This window comes from Tyto alba, unplaced genomic scaffold, assembly GCF_018691265.1.
Source record: "Tyto alba isolate M040663 unplaced genomic scaffold, T.alba_DEE_v4.0 Super-Scaffold_2, whole genome shotgun sequence".
NCBI classification, from domain to species: domain Eukaryota; kingdom Metazoa; phylum Chordata; class Aves; order Strigiformes; family Tytonidae; genus Tyto; species Tyto alba.
In genome coordinates this window covers 63,360,673-63,385,531 of record NW_024881282.1, presented here as the reverse complement: position 1 = coordinate 63,385,531, position 24,859 = coordinate 63,360,673, and the positions used below count along the sequence as shown (strand labels likewise).

The following is a 24,859-nucleotide window of genomic DNA, read 5'->3' as shown; positions in this document are numbered from 1 at the left end:
TCAAGAGGAACAATCATCAGACATTAACTTCTGAGTATTTGTGAGAAATTATCTACAGCTTTTACCAAAAAATTAGTAGAAAATTCCATAACAATTAATTTTACAACTGTAATTTTATGTATTAGGTGAAATAATCAAGTTCTGTAGTTCATGAACTTCAGAGAGAAGTTACTAGTAGCAGTCTCAGTAAATTTTCAAAGGAGCATGGGACTAGAAGGGATCCTTCTGTTCTTTTTTTTATTATTATTATTTTTAATATGTCAAGGGTCAATTAATGAATAGTGAATTTATCTCCTTTACTAGAACTTCACTGCTAAGGTGGTCAGAAAGCATATTTTTAAGTCTATGGGCCAATTTGTTGTTGTAAATTTATTCATTTAAAATTCTAAATAGTTCTTTTTCTTAGCTGCTTTCGCAGTTAATTTATGGAGGGCTACCTTAGATACAGTCACCCTTTATTCTCCAGGACTAAAGAAAAAACAGGTTTAAGCCGCTTTCTGAACATATGTTCTCCTTCTCCAAACATCCCAGTTCAAATTAATCTTTCCTGTCTGACCAGAATGTACACAGCATTTTGGATGGTGTTTCACAAGGACAGTGTACAAAGGCATTGATACTTTCCTATCTATATTAGGAATATCTTGATTAATGCATCCAAGGATGATATGGTCTTTTCTTCACAGTCACATCTTATAGTCACCCTCTGATTGAGCAGTGGTCAGCCAAGCTTTCCTCCATCTTAGCCATTTCTAACCGAGGAGGCCCTTATTTACAACAGAGGTTATTCTTAGCAGTTCCTAATTTCAAGCCTTTGCACTTCAGTTACTGAAATCTCTTTTATGTCTGCCATTTGAGGTCATCTAATACCTTTCAACTCCCAGCATCCTTCATGCTAATATTGCTTTTCAGCTTTGTGCCTTTGGCAGATTTCTCCAACACTTTTTTTTTTTTTTTCTTGAGAGCATTAAAGAAAGATTAAACCAAGCTCAGTCACAAATCTAATCTTTGTTGAGTAGCCTCCCTACAGCTTAATACTCACAGCTTAATGCCATTTCCTTTCTGTCCAACTCATTAACTAGTTTACAGTTCTTGTAATAATCCTGATCTCCTTCATTTATGTAATTTCTGAAACAGAGCCACAGCTAGTGCTTTCCTGAAGACAAATGAGATCTACTGCATTACTTCTGTCTGGAAAATAGATCATTGAACATAGTTATTGGGTTAGTCTGATGCAACCCTCATGTCAGCAATTCTGAGTGAATTCAGTCTGTAAACACTGAATCTTTAATTACTTTGTCAAAATAGTTTCTAAAGACTACTGCCATCAGATAACAAACTGATGGTGGCATCAATGACTTCTCATTTCTCATTCTTAACCAAAAGTGACAGTTGTTATTCTATCACGTGCCACCACCACTGCCAGGTTGGTGAACTCATCTGAAGTGGCCATTACCAGATCGCCAGGTCACCCGGTCTGCATGCATGGGGCAGGATTGTTCCAGCCCGGTTTAACTGAAATGTCCAACTGCAGAACCCAATCACACTTAGTTGAAGACTCCAATTTTAGATAGACTGACTCATGGGTGGTGTACGTGTCCTTGCACAAACTGTACAGGAAATTTAGGGAGACCAGAATTCTAACTCAGGCGCTTCAGTTACACGCCCACAAATAGGCTGGGTTTTGTATATAATTTCCACCTCAGATACTGTATAACCCATTTCTACCTTTTGCTCCAATTCCAACTCCCCAGATTAAACACTACCCTTTTACTGAAAACTGAGATCAAGTATTTATCCAGAATTTGGGCCATTTGCAAGTCTAACCCTGATTTTCTCAAGTCTTTCCTCTCTATCTGCTTCTTGACCTCCAATGCATACCTTGTTTTGGTTAACTAATCCATTCTGTAGAGGCTGTCATTTCTAACCATTTCTAACATACTTTCAGAGAAAGTTGTTCATGCTGGTAGTCCTAGAATCTGCAAAGTTTCCTGTGGTTTTTCTCCTGCTATTCAGGAAACAAATTGCAGCCCTTACTTGAAGAAGATGTGACTTGACTTTACATTCAGGTTCCTAAGGCCATTAGTCCAACTAACTTAATTAACTAGATTCTTCATTTTACCAAAATTTGTCCTTGTAAACAACAAGAGTTAACCATAAGATAGTGCCAGAAATTATTTAGCAAAATAAGTTAACACATAGATACCTGCATAGCTACTGCATCCAGGAATATCTGGACCTTATTAATAGTGTTTGTCCTCTAATCTGTATTCCCAATAATATTGTCTCCCTTTAATGGCATCATGGAAAACCCTTTGTACATCTTTGACCTTATTTAACTGCTTTTGTAGTCCGTCTGCAAAGTGATTCTAGCTGATGTTCTACCATTCCTTCCTGCTCTTCGATCCAGATTGCAATATTGTTAGGTGGATTTTCCATGTGGAAGCAAATATATATACAATGCAAGGAAATACTGGGATCATAGCTTACATCTCAACATTTTGAAAAACAATTGTGATAGAAGTTATGAAAAGCATGCTAACAGCCAAGCCTATTGATTACAGTTTCCACCTCAATCACTGTGCAAGATGGAAAGGCAAGGTCATCAGCATGTCGATTTATGAATGACATCTCATTTTGGTAATACAAACAGAAAGACCGTGGATCAGACTGACAATTTTCTTCCTGTCTGACTGTCGAAGTCCCACAATAGTAAGTCCCACAGTGGATACCATGCATTTATTTTAATCGGTGTTTGATGGTATGTTTGTTTCCAGAAATCTTCTCTTTATAGAAATATCACCACTTCAGAAATGAAGGTCTTTCTTGGCTTCATCGGGTACTGTGAATGTTTGTACAGGTAGGGATTCCTTATAGTTGCCCAAGAGATTCTACCATTAATCACTAGCTAAAATCTGCTATGAAGGCAGCTGGACAAAGAGCCTTCCCTTACAACAGAAAATTTCATTTCTATGGCCCAGCTCCCCTGACAGATATATCAGTCACATCACATATGCAGATATTTTAGACAGCTTAATACTTTAAATCAATTCTAAAGGATGCTTTCCTGGTTCTGGAATTTGAATTATGATTTAGATCTGGGCAAAATGCAGCATAAATGTCAGTAACATTTTACAAAGATATCAGTTCTTCCTTTCACTGATAAAAATCTGTCACCCATAATGACAGCTATAGTGTAGGTGACAGCAAGTTTCTTATCCATTATTCCCATTAGTAATGTGCCTGCTATACTCACATTCTTTAACTAATGCTTTGGAATAAAGGAGTATATTTACTACTTCCATCTAAAAATGTCTAGAGCATAATACACTATTTTTAGCCTTGCCTAATTGTATTTTACTGAGATTTTAATAACACTGCAAATTTTTTAAATTACTTTCCCACTAATATAACTTAAACTATTCTTAACATTGAAGGAGAATTCATAATAAAATTATGTAATGTATATTTCCAGAACGTGGAAGAAGTAATTCTTTTACAAGTAATCTAATATAATTAATTTCATCAGGCCCCATGTTCTCTTCTGCTAGAAAAAGAGCAGTTACCCTCTCCAGACCAGACACACACAGTATTCCATAAACATGGTGTAAGACACCACCTCCTCAACAGCATGCTGTCTGGAAAGTGCAGTGTGCAACTGAGAGATCCTATGAGAGGTTAGTCCAATGGCTTATGTTGTAAAAAACCCTGTGCATTAAGTCGCTGCAAAAACTGTGTCAATGCAGGCAGACCGTACGGTTTTACTGAGGTTTCACATCTTCTGCTGTTACATTTTGGGTGCACTTACAGGACATATACTCCTCTTCCAAACTGCAAAAATGAAATATTTAGTTCATGTCGAGCTTCTACTGAATTTTTTGCTCTTTCTCACACTGTTTTTCAGGCAGAAAAGGAAATGTTCTAACAGATTTTTCTTCCAGATGATCAACACCCCACTTTGAGAATTGTCATCCTGATGCAGATTTTACAGTCAAGTATTTAGTCTCCTTAAACTTTGGAAATTAACAGTGTTCTCAGGTTTTCTGCTGACAGTAATAAAAAGCATATTAAGATCATGTCCTAGTTAAAAAAAAAAAAATACCAATTGAACAGGTTAAAGGTGAAGTAGCACTGGAAAATAAAAGCATGAAAATCAGCTGTAAAAGCACCGTTATTTTTCACAGTCCCGATTTTTTCTTTGGTCCTCTTCTCTATCATGTACTACTTTAATTCTTCAGCATCCCTGATGTACAGGGTGGGGCACTGTGAGGTTTAGCAAGTGTGACTTTAATATCTCTTGGGGGGATTGTTTTTATATCTCCTTACCTAAATAATCTTGGCAACAGTAAAAGCATGGCATTTTCTCTTTCCCTGATAAAAGGAATTGTCCTTCCCAGTTATAGCACTGCTACCGCAGGATACACATCACTGAAGGAAAAGGTTATAAAGCATTAAAACAGTCCACTGGGACTAGCCAATGCTTATCTGTGAAAGCAGCACTTACTGGAAAACTTATTTTCTATTTCCTTATGAAGGAAAAAAGTTAAAAATACTGCAAGACTGCCTGGAGGGATAAAAAAAAAAGACTGAAAACCAGCTAAAGGAATATTAGCAGAAACGATCAAAGTGAAAACATAAATCTAGTCTAACTTGTAGATTTAAATGTAACAATGGATAGCTGTCAGAGTGACCACATATGTTATTTTGTTTGGGTTTTTTTAAAAAAAAGTAGAGCAGATAAAGTGTCAGGGCAGTAGAGAACAAAATGCCAAAACCATTATGGGGTATTAGAAGACAATGGGGATTTTTCAGTTAAATCCAAAGCAGTTCAACAGAAATTGCTTTAAAGAGAATATCTGTGTATGTAAAAACAAAATCCAACTTAGAAACTCAGATTTCTTCAATATGCATGCCAGTCACAGAAAGCTCGAGAAGGAGATTGCATGGAATAAAGTCAAATTTGTCACCTATCCAACTCTTTGGCCAGTATTTCTTCCAGTACATTTTTTCCTTCTTCATGTGATCCTGCTTCCCTATTCTCCTGCCTTCCTGTCCTTTTGCTTGCATTTATTTCACTGATGCCCTGAATCTTGCATATCTTGTAAAACAACTCAACACAAGCTTAATGTTACGTAGTAATTACAGCAGCTATCTTTGGACCTGGATTTCAACCACTTGCAGAAAACTCCAGCTTATCCGACAACCAAAGACTGCTCCCTACAAATGTGCTACACATTTGTATACACATAGCTATTGTGTGCAGGCTTGTAAGCATGGATGTCACAGCTGCTCAAAGAAGGGCAAGAATGATGTCATGTAGAGCAGTTACATATCTGCAACTGGAGACACATGGAGATGTGTCAATTGTAGTCAATTTGGTCCTGTGGTGAGCCCTTGAGAGAAAACTACCCCTTGAGAGAAAAACAGAGTATAACCAAATAGACTACTAGGTCAGGCACACGTGCAAGCCTTTGCAGGACATTCGTAACCAAATAATTGTAAAACACTTTAAAGAGGAAAGAGTTAAATGTAGAGAATACAAAGAGTGGGAAATAACATATATGCATCACCCAGTGAAGCAGTTTTATTATCTTGAAACCATGAAACTATTCTTATCCGCTTGTGCACAGGAGCAGCTTTTGAATGTCAGGAAAACCATCCTGCCAGCAATATCTATTGGTTTGTCATCTGGGATACCTAAAAATCCATGGGAGGGGAGTGGGTAGCTATCCACTGCTGAAAGAAATCCAGAGGATCCACCTATAAGCTGATGCACCTTAGAAGGCTATCATTAGTATAATACAACTGGTGCTCCAGTAGAGTAGTTTGTCTTAGTATAGAGAAAAAGATTCCCAAACGTCTAAAACAACTTCAGACTTTCTTTTTCGGGGGAAAGGGAGTTACTTCTTTATTGCTACTAATAGATGACATTTTAACATCACCATATTTTTAAAAAGTGTTTATTAAAACACTAGTGTGTCCAGCACCATCAGAATCCTACAGTAAAACTTTCTGTAGCTCTTGTGAAACACCTTCAGTTTGTATTAAGCCATACAACACATGCATGTGTTTCTTATACAGATTGTTAAAGTGATCACATTATGCCTTACAGGGCTAAGATGGAGTTTACAAATGAGACCTGACTGAACATTGTTGTCACTGTCATGCCTTAACAACAGCACGGTTTACTTCATTATCAGTCACACAACTGCCGTTCAGCACGTCTTGCAGTTACAGCAAAAAAGCCCTTTCACAAACTGCTTGCCCTTCAAGACAGGCTGTTCTAGCAAGCAAAGAAAGAGTCAGCATAAAACAATTGGTGGATAGGGAAAAAATGTGTCCCTGAATGGCAGTCAACTTTCTGGACTATCACCAGTCACACATGTAAACAAGAGATTAGATGTTGTAAGTGGCTAATTCCCAGTTTTGGGGCTCAAGGATTTCCTTCAGGATAAGGGTGGTTCAATAACTTATTTAAAAAAACCATATCAAACTGGCAAATATTCCTTCAATGTCACCGTCTGCCTCGATTACTTTTTTTTTAAACGACAACTCATTTCAGCTAATCAGAATTTAATGGTCTCCAAGATTTGCTTTAAAAGCTGTTTGTTTTCCAATACCGAAATGGTTGGCTCAAGAAGCTCATTTAGGGTTCAGAGAGGGTATGACTGGATGTAGGAGATTTTTTTTTTCAGAATTTTTTTTTTTTTTTGTTTATAAGACTACTGTATTTTGTTACAAGAATTCTGTCTAAAATAAATCCTAGGATGCCTGAAATGTAAAGAGAGAAGTATCTATTACATTTAAAAATTAAATCCAAAACTTTCATATATTTAAACTAAAGTATGATTAAAACTGCAAGAACAAACGTATTTCTTTATGAGTTTCCTGTCTGCTTCCCATATCTCAACAAATAGGAGACAATGAGTTAACCTTGTGAAGTGTTCTGTTTTAAAGCCAATGCTAACTAACAGACTAACTATGCAAATTAAAGGAGTAAACATATACAACTCCAAAGCCTTTTGTCAGAAGATATTTTACTCAAAACCAGAAAAAGACCCCCAGGAAAGTCTAGAAGAGATTTTTAAATCACTACTGATTTTGCATGGAAGGAGTTCAAAAACACCCACTCTGATCTGCTCTGCAAAGTCCTTAAGTACATCAAATAAGGTATATTACATACCTTGGTAAAGTACATAATCCTAACAAAACAACTGCAAAACTTCTTGAAGTTTCCCCATTACTGCTACCTTTGCAATTTGAATCCTCAAATGCAATTATTTGCTGTTGCCTATTCTAGACCAGGAAAATTTTTGATCACAGAAGTCAGTTTGTGCTGTGCCAAAGACGGTAAGCTGCTATGAAAGATATATGGGGAACTTGTCTGGCACATCTGCCTGATATCCAACTCTGAAAATACTCAGTGAACATCCATAATCAACGAACTTAGGCAATTCCTCAAAAGAAAATACAGAACAGTGCATTTTATGCTTACCAAACTATCCACATCTATGCTTGAGTTTACTGCCCACTGCAAGGTTCCCATGATGTTCATAGCTAAAGTAAGAATAATACCAACTCTACCTGGTCCATCACCTGAGGAGAGAAAAACACATTCAGCTTACATGCAAATAAAAAGCCAAAAGAAATCAGAAAATTAAGATGTGTATATTAAAATACATATTCATATTCACTCTTTTATTTCATCGAGAAAACATAGATTTGTTAATTATACAAAGGACTGAGAGCGTAATCATCAGACAAACACCTGTCTTTAGCACTGGATTCACTCAAAACACTGGTCTTCCTTTGGCAGAAGAAAAAATTAAATATTGGGACTTAAGCTGTAAACAGAATCAGGCCTCTGTAATCTTATTTCAGTTTCCTATTTCCCACACATATGAATCTGTGAAATGACTGTTACCTAATTAAAACACCACAGCTAACAACTTTAAATTTCAATATAGTTGTGCTGGTTTACATTTTCATTTCTTGGACAAATAGAGGACATATTCTCCCTACTGTTTCACAAAGATGCAGATATGAATTCTTTTGCTTTAATTGTCTGCTGTAAAAAGCATGGGATTTTCCAGGGATTTTCCTTTATGAATTCCTACAATACAATATAAGCATCTAAACTACCCCACTGTTGATTTTTAATATCACTATATGTTAAATGGAATTGAGAATTTAAGCCAAATGGCTTTCTATGATTTCTCCATTTCTTCTACGGCTTTCTTCAGCTAACCTCCTCCTGTTTTGATTACAGACATTTCACTATCAGAGTAATTACAGAAGTAAACAATAAAAGCAAAATATTCCTCCTGAAAGCTGACAGATTAAGAAAAGGAATTTAGTGTTGCTCCAAGGACCTACTAGCTGTAATAGTAAAATTTACAACAGTTGCAAGATGACAAATTTTCACTTTTTTAAAAAGTGTTTATAACTCCTTTTGTCAAATAACATATCAAGAAAAACAATAACATAAGAAACAGTTTTCCTGAAAAAAAAAAAAAAACAAACACAAACTGCTAAGCGCACAAAGCAAAAAATAAGAAGTGTATCAAGGGATACTGTTTCCCTATGAATTTTAGGGGAACTAAAAGTCTCATTTGTAACAAAAGTACTGCAGGTGCATATTTTCATATAGAAGTATTTGTGTGGTGTAATTTCTTTTTTTCCTAGTAATTAGGAGAGCTCCTTATACAAGAAATATTCAAGATTATACAATTATACAACAAATATGTACTGTATATTCACACACAATACAATCTTTGAAAAAATGTACACTTTTATATAACTCCTTTTCAACACTGAAGTATGCTCAAATGAAATTTGGATACTGTTAGTACCAAAAACCTCCTTCACAAAACCTGCAAATTCTTGTTATCAGTGACCACAGTATGGAAACTGCATCCAGATCCCACACACAGAGTTCAGTGTAAAACTTGAGAGTGGCAGAATAACGCCTGAGAATCAAAATCAAAAAAAATACATAACAAAAACGTAGAATTAAAAACTGTTTTTGAAGCAATCTGTAGCAAAACCTGCTGAGTTTTTCCACAGAACTGAATTATTCCAACATTTTGTGGACATTATTCAATTATTCTCTGCTTGTTGGAGACTGGCTACACCTGGCCAGTCATGGGCAGCAGCGTTTCAAATACAAGTAGAATAGTAAGATATAGAGCGATTCTCATTCATGTACTGGGTTTACTAGGAGTGGTGAGGTATTTTTAAGGGAATTTTGAATAGAATTTGCAAAACTTCACATTGGAAAATGTGTCAGTGGGTTGGGAATTAGAGAACTGGATGACTATTTCTGCTAGTGGTGTGGCTTTAAAAGATCATTAAAACTTTGTCTCAGCCATTTGCAAATGAGAGGAATATTAACTCATATCTACTAAAAAACTTTGAGTTGTACAGATGATAAGCAACATCCAAGCTTTGCAGTACACTAACATGGTGGCATTAATGTGGCTTAAAACACATGAAATTGCTTTTACAGCACTTACAGTCAAGAAAATGAAAATTCTGTCCCTTCAGATATTATTTTCAGACTAATCCCTTTAGTGAGTCCTCTACAACATCAGATTGCAAATAGTAATGGTGTAATTTTTATTTTAATTAAATTGCATTTACTATTATGACACACTTAAATCAGTTACTCCAGTGTACACTAAATTTTGTAACAGTTTATTTCCCGCAAAAGTTTCTAAAGCTGAGCTGTTAAACAGAAGCAGAAGACTTCCACTTCAGCAAAGTTACTGTACCTGTAGTTATGATAGAGATGAATGCCACAGCAACAAAAAAGACAACAAAAATAATTTCTATCCTCATCTGGAACCAGCGCAGCGTTGACAAGTAGAGGAACCAGTTTGCTGTGTGTAGGTTCAGGGCTTTGTGAAATAAGGTCTCAAAATACGGCTGCCGCCCAAAAGCTCTCAGTGTCCACAGCCCTTTTAAGCTTGTAACAAGATGGGTGAATATTGGACTCCGAGCTGTAAAGTGTTTAAACGAGAAACATCATAAACATCTGTAAGCAAATATCTTTGATGTAATGCAACTATACAGCCCTGTGCTGTAACTCACAGCGGTATAACTATTGCTCAGTGTTCAATTTACCTATGCTGTTGGAATACATGACTGAGGTTATCCTAGCACAGGATATACGACAGTCTTTGCATGAATGGGTTGAAATTCCATTCAGTGTATTGCCAGGAACAGATCACATTAATTCTTCATAGTTAACATACTACCTGGGGAAGCTCCTGGCCTGCTATAAGATGCCAAAAGAGAAAGGTGGCTCTTCCCCAGCCAAAAATAATTCCTGCAATTCTGGTAACTTCATCAAGTGAAGTTTTTTTAGCACAGAGAGAATAATGCTTTGGATTCAACTGTACTGACGTGGTAATTTTAAGCAGATCTTACATTACATAAGAAGTGGTGAGCCAATGCTGGATCCCTGTGAACATCAAAGAAATTTAGATTTAGATCTGAGGAACTTCAGAATTACACTGAAATAAAAGGGAAGATGATCGTCAGTGTTTAAGATTCAGGGCTGATTTGCTGAGGATCTGCCAGTTTGTTGCAAAGCCAGGCCACAGTGCCTGATCTGCAAACCCACACTTCAGAACGAAGTTTTCTATTTTATTCGGACCATGTTAGTCTCTTAATGGGGAGAGAGGAAGGAAAGTTAGTCAAATAAAGTATTCAGAAATAAGAATTCTTTGCAATCAAGATATATCCATTCTAATTTTTTCTTATAAAGAAACAATCTCATAGGGCACATACCAAGTCTGACCACAATTTTTCAAGTTACGTTTACTCTCAAGAAAACTGTATGTCAGGACTTTATTTGTTTCCAGCTGCAGTGGTGATAAAGACCAGCTTTAAAAAGATCTCCATTGATCTTTGGCAGCAGAGCAGTCAGTATTGGCTGGATCAGTAGCAGCACTGGCTTTAAGGAGATATGTGTTCTGCTCCCAGAGACAACGGCATCTTGCAAGAGGAAAGGTAAAGAAGAGGTGAAAGGGTGAATCACTTCTCAATTGATTTGTTGTGGATTTAGAAGTCTACCAATTTTGCTGCTCCTACCTTCAGATTCCAGTTGTTTCAGCTGCTGAGAAGTGTGGAGGAAGTATGCCCTTAACACAATAAAGGCTGCTATCACAGGCACAGATGCCAGGAAGATGTAGGGTTGTAATATTGAGACTACTGTTATAGCGCCAATCACAATCAGTATTAACTGTAGAATGAAAGAAAAATACTATTGATACAGTAAACTTGTCATTTTATAGACTAGAGATTGGTGATGAATCTCCTTCCCATGTCAACTACGTATTGTTTCAACAAACATAAAGTGCTAAGCTAAATAGGATTTGCAGCTGAGAACAAACCTCCTCAATTCATGAAAAGATCATGAATAACTGAGACCAGATCCATAACCTGTTGGAATAAGCTGCCATCTTTTCTAATAGATGGAAGAAGTGTTTTCCGTAGTACAACCAGTATTGCAGGCTTCTAAATTACGAAGCCACACAATTGTAATTGTAAAATTGTAAGAACAACAATTGCACTATGTGCAGCCACCTCCCAAACCTACCGGTGCTGTCCCTGTCTTGTCTGAACTAGATGTGCCAGACTGCCAGGAGCTGAGTGCCAGACTCCTGCAGGTTCTGGGCCAAGCAGTTTTTCTACAGTCAGGAAAAGTGGGAAGTCACACATTGTTGCTTGCTCAAGGAACTATAACCCACATATGAAACTAGCATTACTACTCCTGAGCAGAAGACAGGAAATTAGTTGAAAGAGGAATTGTGGGATAAAATATTAGCAATTTCAGGAGGAAAAAAAAAGATGTTTTAAGGTGGAAGATGACTCAAAAGGAACAAAATCATTCCAAAGTTAATCTATTTAACCCACCAGAGACTACTATCATTCTCATAAGACCTCATCCTCAGTAGCTCAGTAGCTCCAGGCAGACTTAGCTAAATCAGTGCCTTTACTCTAGAAGCACCTTAAACACTTAGACTGTTTTTGTCTCATACCCAAATCTAATGAAAATCAAGTATATCAATGTACACAGAATAGAAAAGTTCTGCTTTGTATCAGGGCATTACCTTTCATACTAAACAACTACTTCAAACTGCAAACTTATCAGCCTAAAGCAAATGCAAATGGACAATCTGGACAAAATTATGAACATCACATTGAAACATCACTGCAAATGACCAGTCAGCAAAGATGGAAAGCAAAACTAATTTCACATTAGGAAGAAACCTGCAGCAAGTGCTTTTGCTACTACATCCACATAAATTCAAGGAAGGATTTAAATTCCCAGTACTCCAAGTAAGAGGTCTTTCATGAACAGGTAAGCGTGTTACAGGTTTCTTACCCTTTTTTTTTTCATCAGAAATCTGAGCAATACAACAGCAGCATCAAAATTTATGAAACAAAATACTCTAACATTTGAACTAGCTAAAGATTTCTTTTACTATTTTCCTCATTTTTCTTAAAAGAATGGTGACACATGTGGGTTATGTGTGTGTAGGTTGTATAGCACTGGTCTGTTATAATGCAAGAATGGATTTATGTTTACTCATTATTTCAAACTGCAGAATTTAGTACCTCTTGTATCTCTAATTGTTAAAAAGTGAATGAGCTCTTCAATTGATATTGAGCCTATTTATAAAACTCTCTCACATTACGTGAGATTACACAGTCACACAGAGACTGTTTTAATTCCTGTTTCCATCATTTATTCAAACTTTGCAAAGGCCACCACAATGCCATATTGTTTTCACTGCTGGTCCAACAGTTATTTCACTAAAAAGTTGAATATGAAAATCAGTATTATTTCATAAACTCCAAACACAAAATAAATGTAAAGCCAAACAGAAGATGACACCTTCTCTAAAAAATCAATAGTAAAACTCAACACACAAGTCAACTGCATTGGTATATGGCCAGGGAATGGCAGTGGAGGGCTCATGCAGCCTAGTTAAGAGCCACAGTGCTGGGCTGCAGTGAGCCCAGGTACTGAGCTTTCAGGCCTGGGACAGAGGATAAATGGGGAGACGTGTTCTGGTCCTTTCTCTGTGTCACCAGTTTGGAAAATGCACTGGTGGTAGAGACAGCAATTCAGCGAGGGTTTGGAGTGGCGATGACTGCAGCAGCCAATCTGGTTAGCCAACGGGGATTTATCATTTAGGGAAAACCAGTCATGACCATAGGTATAAACATCCAATGAGTTCACTATGACATTTTTCAATGTGTGACTATATAAAACCTGAGGAACAAGCAATATATGTTAGCAGCATCTCACATGAAGGATTTCCAAGAAACAATGACCCCACTGTAAGCACAGGTGAAAGACCAAAATGGATGTTAAAACTAGTGGTAATGCTACTGCAGTCTTTAGCTGGCTACAATTCACACACAAGATGTACAGAAGCAGGTCAGATGGCTGTCAGAGAAAACATTATAGATGCTATTTCTTGCCACTGGTGTAAAGGTTGATACTGCTTCTTCTTTTTTGGGCAACAGGGTATATCCCAGTGAGTGGAAAGTAACCCTAGCCTCTTTCATCCTGAAGCCTCATTCACCCTGGATGAAAAGCCCTGCTCCTTAAAAGGGAAGGCCCCCTGATATGTCTAAAGCTCATAAAAGCCCTAAGAAAAACTATGCCATGACATCCACAGCTGCAACAGAGAAGGAGGCAGTATCCCTAAAGAAGGCATTAGCCAGTCACCTACCAGTTCATTCTCATAGATGAGGGAGTAAGAACCAGATCTAAAATTTTGTGTCAAATTCTTGAGAAAATCTCAGAAGTCAGAAAGATGAACTTATGCAGACATAAACTGAAGGCTAGCAGAAACCAAGTCTCCATCTCCACCAGACTCAGATTTAGGCACCCCAGCACATTTAGAAGCTAACGTTCTCTGTGGATCTCTGCATCTGGGAAGGAATAACCACACGCACCAGTACAGGCTGGGGGCTGATCGGCTGGAAAGCAGCTTTGCAGAGAAGGCCTTGGGGGTCCTGGTGGACCATGAGGCAGCAACACCCCCCTGCAGCAAGGCAGGCCAACAGCAGCAGCACTGTCAGAAGATAAGGAAAGTGAACCCTCCCCTCTCATCAGTACCAGTGAGACTGCGTCTGGAGTGAGCTATCCAGTACAAGAGAGATACAGACATATTGGAGTGAGTCCAGTGAAAGGTCTTGAAGATAATAAAGGAACTGAAGCATCTCACAGACAAGGACAGGCTTATAGAGTTGGGATTATTTATCCTTAAGAGAAATCTTAGGAGATCTTATCACTTTGCATAAGTATCTGATGGTATTTATTATATTTATATAAATTATGCACTTGTGTATATACGTAAATATTTTTTAATAAATTATATATATTTTTAAAAAAGTTATATTCTATTTATATAAATACCACTAGGTATTTGGTGCAAAGCAAATAAGCCTGATCCAGACTCTTCTCAATGGCACCCAGTGGGAAGATAAGAGGCAATGGGCACAAGCTGAAATGCACAAAATTCCATTTAAACTTAAGAAAAAGCATTTTTATTGTGGAGATGGTCAAATACTGGAATAGGTTACTCAAGAGAATTTGTGGAGTCTCCATTCTTGGAGATATCCAAATTCCAAGATGGCTCTGAGCAACCTGCTCTATCTGAACCTGCTTTGAACAGAGAGGTTGGAGAGGTCCCGGGTCCTAGGTCCAGAGGTCCCTTCCACATTCTGTCACTCTACGATAATCAGCACAGAAGGAGAAAGTCATACATATAGCTTTTCTGTATCTTTCAGAGGAATCTGACTTTGTTCATTAGCAGAATCCATGGAAGTCTGAAGCTGCCCAACCAGTCTGAATCTACAGAGGATCAGAAGGATCTTTTTATGAAGGGACGACTGGTAAAAAAGCATTCAGGACAGTGGATAGGTTCAGTGATCTTCACCAGAAGAACCTGGAAAGACAGGACAGCTTATCATGCATGTTCAGGAGCCTCTGTAGTTGAGACTGAGAAGACAGAGGTGAACCTATGGGTATTAGAGCAGAGGTTAGACTCTGTAAGGCATCAGAACAGAAAAGCCAAATCTAGGGATTTCCCTTATCCTTGAAAACATAAAAAACTAGCCAGATTCTTGTATAGAGTTTGAAATGTGGAGCCAGCCTGGGAATAACATCCCCAGGGCCGATCCAAAATATCAGAAACAAAATAGCCACACCAGAAAAGACAGTAGTAAATCCGGATCACACTAAAGATGACATTGATGATTCGGAGAAGATCTCAATGTCCATGTTCAGGTATCCAGCAAATCTTCATGACATCAGCAGGACATGAAGTAGAACTGTAATATCCTTGAATCTCTTCATGTGGAGCTGTACTGGCCTCTAAAGTCATGAGCCAAAATTATCAATTACTAACAAAGATATAGGGAAAGGGATTTGGTTTTGATCAGACCATCATGTTGGTACAGACTGTAAAGCAAAGCAAACTCACAGATGGAGACAGGCAATCTGTGCATCAAAGTGCTTGGGTTGATTAAGTTGGGCCTGCATATCTCCTAAATAAAGGTAGAGAAGAAAAGGAAGGAAGGGGAAGATTGCTTTTATTTTTAAAATGTTCTGGGAACCATGTCTATTTGAGGAAAAGCTGGCATTGCAGCATTAGTGGTGGGACACTAATGAGGGGTGCTGGGATCCACACAGGGCCACAAAGACTCAGAATAGGCAGGATGGGGAGCAAACAAAGGCATCCTCCTTGAGAAACACTGGAATTGCCTTTATCTCTGTATTTATTCAATGTTCTCTTCAGAGTGGATGAATGGGAAGGTCATTCAAAACATCAGGACTTTGCAATGCATGATTTTTTCCAGGAGGTATGCTGGAAACAAGCTTTCCCATCCAAAAAAAAAAAAAGAGTTTGTAATTCTACAACTCGTAGGGTTGTAAACTTCCTCAAGAAGTAGTCATCTAAAGCTCTCCTTCATCACAAATAGTTATCCAGTGCTTGACAGACTCAGCTTAAATCCCAGAGACTTGGGGGAAGCCACGAAGATACAAAGGATAAAAGACAAAATTAGGCAGTCAAACTTGTGAAGGGGTAAAAAAAGGAAAAAAAAAAAAAAAAACAAAAACAAAAACAAAAAGCAGAACTGGCCAGCTGGGAGTTGAAAGTACATCATCACGGGTCAAAATGCCCAATAAGGAAAGCTTGGAAGAGTTTCCACAAAAGATAAAAGAACAGAAAAACCAAGAATACAAAAAAGAAGTCAATTAAGGGTGCTGCTAGCAAACTAGGAACAGAAGAGGCTAAGGAGTTAAAGTCATGGAAATCACTGAATGCAATGAAAGGATAGCATGAAAAAATAATTAATCTTGAGGCAAGGTAACTTAAAGAAACTAAGGAATGCCCTTTACACCTTTGAAGTTTGAATGTGGGCAGCAGCAGGGATATTTCTAGTGAAGGATTCTGCAGGGTAAAAATGTTTCCAAGCCTGAGTACTAAAAGTGGTTTGCACAAACACTGGAGGTACACATATAGGCAAGTACTCAAAAAATGAACCAATGAAGTTGACTTACAAGATAAGCAACTATATAAATAGATACACAGAATGAAAAAAAAGGAAGAGGGATTTAATTTCAGTTGTTACTTATTAATATGATTTGTTTTGCATGATGTAAGACTGAAACTTTACAGTGCTATAAGACAGCAAACTTTAGCACTTTTATTCTACAAACCTGAATGAAGTCAAATACTGTAAGTGGAAGTAAGTCATCCAGTACTGCTGTATCTTTTGAGAATCTGTTAAGCATACCACCTATGGATTAAGAGTAAAAAAAGAAGAAAAAAAAAGTCAAACAACCCAAAAATCCTACATTTATTACTTTAACAAAAAGTACAACTTTTTCTGAATACAATGTATTAGGGATAAGTACAAGATTTTTTCTCGTACAAGCAATTCCATTACAGTTTAGTGGAGCTACAACTTTTTTCTCTGTGGAGGAATTTGGCTCCATGACTTCTGTTTCAGCTCTTGGAATCTCAGAAAAAAAACAGGAAAATGTTATAAAAATGAACAAACGTAATTAAACAGGACAGAAACAGAGGCACAAAGCGTAAAGTCTGTACCCCTCATGCAGCAGGCTCTGCTGATACACAGATAATTTGCACATCAGCATTTGTATGAGTTTGAACACCGGTTTCTTAGCTTCTGAGCAGAATTTCTGTATTAATCAGCAGGTAACAACAGAATTAAGAATATAATGGGAAAATGAAGGAGAAACCCTATGTTGTATTGTCATTTACCAGTGTCTCCTATAATCTAGTATGCTCCAGTAAGAAGGGTATGGGATAGGAATTTCATGTACAGCAGGAGATGGAACTTGTTGCACCAGTTATATAATGAACTCTGTATCAACTCAAGAGCAAAATTTGAATCAGCATACCATTATTCACACTAACTGATGTTTTATGCCATTTTAGTAGGACTACTCATGACACAAAGTACTATTTATCATCCAAACCTGACTCCTTGTCACTTACCACATAGCTGACTGTGTCTTTCCTAATGTAGTTTAGACAAAGTCTATTCATGAGAAGTTATTCTAGTTTTATTGCCTCAAACAGTTAACAGTCAATTTTCTTCAACTTAGAAAGTGATATTTCAGAATCAGAATTGACAACTGGAATATGTCAAACTTAAAGTGTGATCAAGATTCATTTAAAGATTCACAGATTACTTTATGTGGCAAACTTTTAACATTCAGCTTGACTGAAAATGTAAATGGGAAGCAACAGTATCCTTTAACAGAATGAAAACTGCTTCATTGAAATGAAACCCATACATGAGTCAATCAGTTTCCATCTCAGTTACCTGCTTTCCAAGAGTTGAATGTTGACATAGGTGCATGAAGAACTGCGTGCACCATCTTTTGATGAAGAGTTTTAGACACTGTTATAAGTGTATGCACAAGGGGCAAACCTCTGAAGATTCCCATGGCAAGCAGGGTATCTGCCACTCCCACGTAGATATAAATGATGTAGTAGGCACTAGTGTCAGTGACAATCACAGGAGGTTTGTCAGAGGTACTGTTTTCTGATTGTGTTGCATTTTCTTTCAAAGCTGTCCTGTGTGATGGAAATTAAAAATAAATGCATTACAGGAAACTGCGTTTTTTTCTCTTTTATTCTCTCTACTAAACAAATAGTACTGCAATGTTCATTTGTTTTAAAACTATGTTAACAGTTAGTGATATATATTTCCAGTCATTTTAAAAATATTGTCCTGTATGTATGAAATATAAATTATCAACTACCCCATGTTCCACTAAGGCAAAGTTACTCTGTGTTTAGGGGTCAAGGCAATAAATGGCTTATTCATCTCGTCAGACACCTTTGATGATTCAGGCACCTACTAGGATTTGTAGTAATTTCTGAAACTAGTTGCAATTGTGCAATGAAGGGTTTTTACCAAGATGGAAATTAAGCCATTGGTATGTAACTACAACCCCTCCAACAGTTTTCTCCAAACCACTGTGAATATATACTGCTTTGGTAGTCTCTTGCAAATCTACTGCCTGTTTAATCACGGACAAAACTAGCCTAATCAAACACATCCATTTCTTTTAACCAGAAAAAATAGTTTAAATGTTGAAAAAAGTGAATTATTATGATAGTAAAATGCTTTAGGTGTACTATAAAAATCAAAGGCCTCTTGCAAGGGGATATCAACATAAATCCCTCCTCCTCCAGATCAGACCTATACTCAAACATACAAACTTAGCATTGCAGGACAAAAACAGGGATAAAAAGCATTAACCCAGGAAAAGCCATACCACTGCTCAGTATGTTTTAACCCTCATCTGCCTGACCCTGTAACTTCTGGGAACTTCTCTTAGGTGAGCAGAGGAAATTGTACAAATGGGGTCTCACAGAAACTGCTCCCTCAAAATGTTCCTAAGCAAATGTCTTACCTGCCACCTCTGAAAGACAGCAGTGAACCTCAGCGTATTCAGGATAATCAAGTCCATGCATCTCTAGAGTGAGCTGACCCAGGAAAAGTCTTTGGTGCACTGGTATGTGCTCAATAACAAGGCACAAACCATTTGATTGTTAGTACTAAAAGAAGTACCAGCTTAGGACACCACCTACATGAGGTATTTAAATCATCCATCTATGAACCACTTTATTGAATATAAGCTAGTACCTATCTATATAGAGTTCTGGCAGAATTTGTTAATCATTTATAGCAAAAAATAATATAAAAGAGACCCCAGTTTCCCAATAAATTATCACCACTACTTACTTTTTAAGAAACCATAACCCAGCAAGAGAAGCAACTACCTGTGACCAAAGAAAACAGAGTCAATTTTTTTGTCTTATTACATTATGTCCTTCTTCTTATCTTCTTTCACTGACTTTATAGTAAGTTTTAGAGAGAGCATTATAAATGGATGAAAGTCAAATTTCCCTGAAGCAAAAACCTTGTCATATCTGCTCCTCTTTTCACAGAAACCATTTAGTGCATCCCACCAGGAAAGCTACATTTAGGCTTGTATTACAATCAGGCTCTCAAGTGCCTAAATATTCTTTTATTGTTTTTTACCGTTACATTAACAAAGGCTTGTTAATGCATTCATAATGACAAGGAACATTCACTGTATGCTTTAACATATTTTAAGTTTTAAAGATTAATATTTCTTGATGGCTCTAAGAGTCTCAATATCTTCAAAGGCAGCTATTCAAATACGAATGTCAAACTTTTAATATTGTTATTATTGCACTGTTGTTCTTGTTAGCTGATATCTACATTTGATATATCTATTTGTCTGATATTGCTTGGCTGCTAGTTTTAAATAATTCTCCACATAATCTATTTTAATATTTTTAAAATGTGGAATTAAACCCTTTTTAGTGTGAGATGCTTCAATGCTCAATAGAAGCTTCCTCTGTAACACATTTTCCTGTCTGTCCACTGAGACACTGAAGATCTTCATCTAGAGCACCACATTTCAGTCTGCTCTGACTATGTTTTTTTTGGAAGGGTTGAAATACAGTTTCTACAATCCTCTTCCCATGTGTTTTTATGGCACTGGTACAGGAATGTGTTGCAATAATACCTCAGCACATAATTAGCCTTCTCCTTGGAAAACACTACCTTTTGCAGGTCTTACAGTAAATAACTCAAGATTGACCACGATGCCCTGAATTTAAGCATTTGTAAGGATCAGGCTTCTTTCACAATAATACTTTTACATCTCCCAGCAGAATTCTGTTCTCATCTTGACTCCTCACAACAGAGGAGTTTTTTCAGCTGTGAAGATGAAGGTAGACAATATTGTGGCATAATAACTTCACAAACCCATTCATTATGTTTCCATTCATAACTGCTCTTCCAGATCAGCAACCCTAGTCTCTGGGTATTACATCTAGGAAACACAGTTTTGAGCTACTTAAGCAAGGTACACACACACAGGCCCCTTGCAAATCTAGGAAGAATGTACAACTGATTTATGGTGATCTGTGTGGACTCACCCTGGTACCTACAATACAAAACAATCTATCCTAAATCTAAAATAGTATCTCTAGTATTTCCACAATAGTCCCACCCAGGTCTGAAGGGTATCAAAATTCCACTTTCGATTTACTCATCACTACTCTCTCAGTTCAGCACTTGGGTATTCATCACTAGCCTCTCTTCATCATCTAAGTTCAGAAGGGTACAAACTGTTAGCACAGGCCACATAACCACTTGGCATGGTATTTCATCTCATGCACAGGAGGTGTGCTAAAGGTTATACAGTCTATGATGTGACTGAGTATCTTCCAGACCATTAATTTATCAATAGACTTTTACTTAAGCAATAGTCACACTGTAAAGTTTAACTTGATGGATACATTCTTTGTCATAAGATCTGTTCTTCAATTAGAAGATGAGGCTTCTGAATTATTGAAGAACGTTTTTGTCTAAATTAAAAGCAAAGATTTGTAATCAAGATTAGAAATGTATGCTGAATATATGGGGATAAATCTGATATACCTCAACATTAAAATTTCCTTCTCCCCTACAGTTCACATACAGTTTCACTGTTATAGGTTTACACAGCCATTTTCCACTACCATGAAAATAAAACTTACATGATAGGAACAGTTACAGATCTAAATACTGATTTGCTTCTGGAGGTGGTTTAAAAATTTGGAATCTCAAACTAGATCCAGGCTTTATTTGTGGCCCAAAAGAGCTAATTTAAATCACCTGCAACATAACATTAGTGTAAATTCAGGATACCATCAGTCACATCCTTCTCCATCTTCTTGATGATACTAGAAGTTTGAGTAACACCACAGAACTGCTAAAAACCTTTCACTGACACAGTCAGAAACTAGTCCTATATTCCTAATGGATTCTTCTCTTCTTCCAGTTTATGTTGAAAAATGCCGAGAGAAGTTGGTACCATATTTTGTAAGTTGACATATGAACACAGTTTCATTAATCTCCCAGTCTTCTCTCTGAAACACATTCCTTCCCTCAGAAAAACACTTGGTTTAGGATGTTAATTGTAAAAGAGGACACTATGAGATTCTGTATACAAGCTAAAAGTCTTTCTTAAATGGGAAGACAAGAAAAAAAGCAGGCAATTTCTGTTATAAGAAAAACATTTAGACTTGCATGATCAGGCAGATGTTCTTCAGCACTGACAGCATTTTCCACTGTACTTGAAAAAAAGTCTTCTCTGCATGCTGCAGGAACACCCTATCCATCTTTAAATGATGTGACAGGCATTCAGTTCTCTGTCTTACCGCTCTTTCACCAGGAGAAAAGCTACTCTTTCATTTTTGAAAGCAGTTCTCCAGAGTTTATGTATGTACTCATCAAAAAAATTCTAGTAATTACTGGTGTTAACCCCTCAAGACCCTGCAAAGATATCTTTTAATGGAAAAAGGAAGATTATACACCTATGAACAGGAGACCTGCATAGGACAACAATTCTTATTTACGTTACCATTCAGCAGAAAATAAGCGAGATAATATGAGAAGGTGAGCCTTCTGCTGCTGCACTAATCACTATCTTTGGTGAGAAATACTCTTCTGAACAGTAGAAAAGTCATTGCAATATCATTTAAGAGCAGTTACTGTTAACAACATTTGTAGTAAGTTGACATCAAACACAGATTTTCTTACCTCAACTAAGAAGACAGTCACACACAAAATTAGAACAAAAATCAAGTTTTTGTGGATAGTAACATATCTGAAATAGGTATTCCATGTGGTAACAGTACCCATGCTTTCCGCATCATCAGTGAAGCATTCCTGTCAAAGAATTGATAAGACCATAGTAAGAATGATAATAATATCTATATATGAGATTTTCTGACACATGGATGCTGTCATTCTTTCTGCTAACTCACTCCAAATAAATGAACTGCAGCATTCAAATTGGATGATAATGGCTGGAGAGAAAGGTGCTGACTGGTTGAGTCATCTTTGATATAACAACACAGTTTAGAGGTGATGTGAAATTTTCAGACAACACTGAAAGAAACATCAAGATTTGTCCAGCACTACTAGAAACCCAGAAATGGTTAATTAATAGCTATTTTATTTCAAAGGATATTATTATTGTGCTGTTAGAATAAATTTGCAAACACTGTCAGGGGTTTTTTTTCCTTCTGAGATCAATAAAACAAAAGAAAAAATGGGCAGCGCTTCAACGAATTATGAGTTTAAATATCTCTTGTAGATTTTTTTCCACCTAGGAAACTACTTCAGAAAATTTTCCAATCCTATGAAAATCAGATGTCTGTTCTGAAAATGAAAGTAGTTCATCATGACCAGTGACAGTTATCAGAAAAAATGAATTTTGGTCAAGTTCTTCGTATACAACTCAACCTTAATTGCATAAATTCCAGCACATCCATAAAAACAGAATAAAATCCAGCTTACTCCTCTGTTCATCTTCTGTATCAGAACATAAGAGATAAGCAGTCTGATAAATTTGTCAAATTTGATCAAATTCCAGTTTTAAAAACTGTGCTAGTACTTCAAATGTATTTTATTTTTTCCATGAATCTTAAAATTTCAAATGTCAATTTTACATATATGTTTAAAACAACGTTTTTCTATGTTACAGTTTCAAGTTTCACTTTAGCATAAGTAATCTTAAAGGTAGATTAAAGTGCAGGAGATTACAATTCTGTATTGAAATTCTCTATAGATAGCTTTCAAAAACTATAAAAATCAGGCAAAATAATTTTTGAGGATTTTGATGATTTCAAGATGATATTTGAGTTAAAAAAAAATGTCATAATTTTCCAAAAAGATATTCCACAGATAAGTACTGCAATAGGAATTACATGGTCACATAGAAAAATATATAAGGAGTATATTGCACTAAACTACCACCGTATCAAAAATCAAGATGAACGTAAATCAACACACACCTTCAAATCCTCTTCATTGATTTCATCAGTTATGTCCAAGACACTGTCTCGAGACAAGCGCCTGGTGTAGATATCTATCTCAGAAGACAGGTTTGTCTGAGGCACCATAGACATTTTCCGAAATGTTGTACTTCCCTTTTTGGAAAAGTTTGGTCCGTAGTTTGCAGAGGTGCCCGTCATCAGGTTTAACACAGATTGCCTCCTCCGACCTTGCAGCATGTGTTCAGTGCTCAGCACGTTACTCCGAAGCAGACCTACATCTCCCTGCTCCAAGTCAGGTACCAGCGAGAGCCTCCTTTCTGGTGGGTCACTGTGGCCATCTTCTATCCCATTGATTTGCATCCCATTCTTCTGCACGACTGAGAACTTCCTAGTTGCATTAAGGGGGTTAATAATTATGGAGTTCTTCCTTTTGTCATTAAAATCTGATGCTTGTTTAAAAGATTGTTTCTTTATTTCATGTCGTGTTCCCATGCCCTCTCCTTCAATGGAAAATCGTCGGAGAGTCTCAGTTAGGATTGAATTTCTTCTTTCCGCACTGAACTGATCAAAAGAATCAAATCCCATCAGCTCTGAACTGAAGTCTGGCCGTTGACCCTGAAGTTCAGAAAATGTTCCATAGAAATAGCAGCTCCCCTCATGTAAAATTAATATTTTGTCAGCAATCTTTAAATGTTCCAGTTTTGAAGTAACCAAAATCCTAGTTTTATTCGCCATTAACTTGCACACACAGCTATAAAAGATTAAAGTGTTAAAAATGAGATTTTTTTTCTTCACAATTCAATGTTTCTTTTATTCCTTTCACTTTCAATCTATTTGCTTTTACCTGTCCCCCTCCCAGTATGAGCAGTCTTGGGTTCTCCCTCAAACTACAAATGAGATGGTAAGGCTGAGATGTATAAACGGTGAGTACTTTATTTCAGGAACCAGAAAAAAGGGGAAAATTTAATCATTTTCAGGTCAATCCAAAAAGCACAATTCAGCATGAAAATGAAATATTTCTTTTCATCTTAGGGTTACTTAGATCTTTTGATATCAAACTTAAAAGTATTAGCTTGATGGCAAAACTTCAAACTTAAAACGCCTGAAAAGCTCATAGACGGCAGTGTGAGTCCTTATTGTTTTGAGCTACACCACCATGACAAGCCAAAAGCCTCTGTCTTTGGCCAACCTGCTGCCATTCTCTTGGTCAGTGGGCACTTTCGGGTGACAGGTCTTTCAGTGATTAAAAAACAAGACAAATTACAGCTTTTTGTAAAAAGGTGTATCTACAAAGCAGGAGTTTTAAAATTAAAGCCTTTCTGGTGCACAGACACAATAGATATAAAGCCATGCACTCTCGGAGTAATAGATTATAGCAGGTTCAATGTGTTGAGACAGAAGAGGGAGCAGTAATGCTCACACTT

General features: G+C 36.9%; 1 protein-coding gene across 1 annotated transcript in view; it reads right to left on the bottom strand.

Moving 5' to 3' along the window:
* The window catches only part of CFTR (CF transmembrane conductance regulator), a 90,281-nt gene that overhangs the window by 18,247 nt on the left and 47,175 nt on the right, over positions 1-24,859 (bottom strand). Inside the window, exons 14-21 of the mRNA XM_033007286.2 lie at positions 23,454-24,186; positions 22,195-22,323; positions 19,318-19,355; positions 17,887-18,140; positions 16,751-16,830; positions 11,095-11,245; positions 9,771-9,998; positions 7,493-7,593 (exon numbers count right to left, since the gene is read on the bottom strand). Coding sequence (XP_032863177.2) covers positions 7,493-7,593; positions 9,771-9,998; positions 11,095-11,245; positions 16,751-16,830; positions 17,887-18,140; positions 19,318-19,355; positions 22,195-22,323; positions 23,454-24,186 — 1,714 coding nt within the window. The remainder of the gene's footprint in view (positions 1-7,492; positions 7,594-9,770; positions 9,999-11,094; positions 11,246-16,750; positions 16,831-17,886; positions 18,141-19,317; positions 19,356-22,194; positions 22,324-23,453; positions 24,187-24,859) is intronic.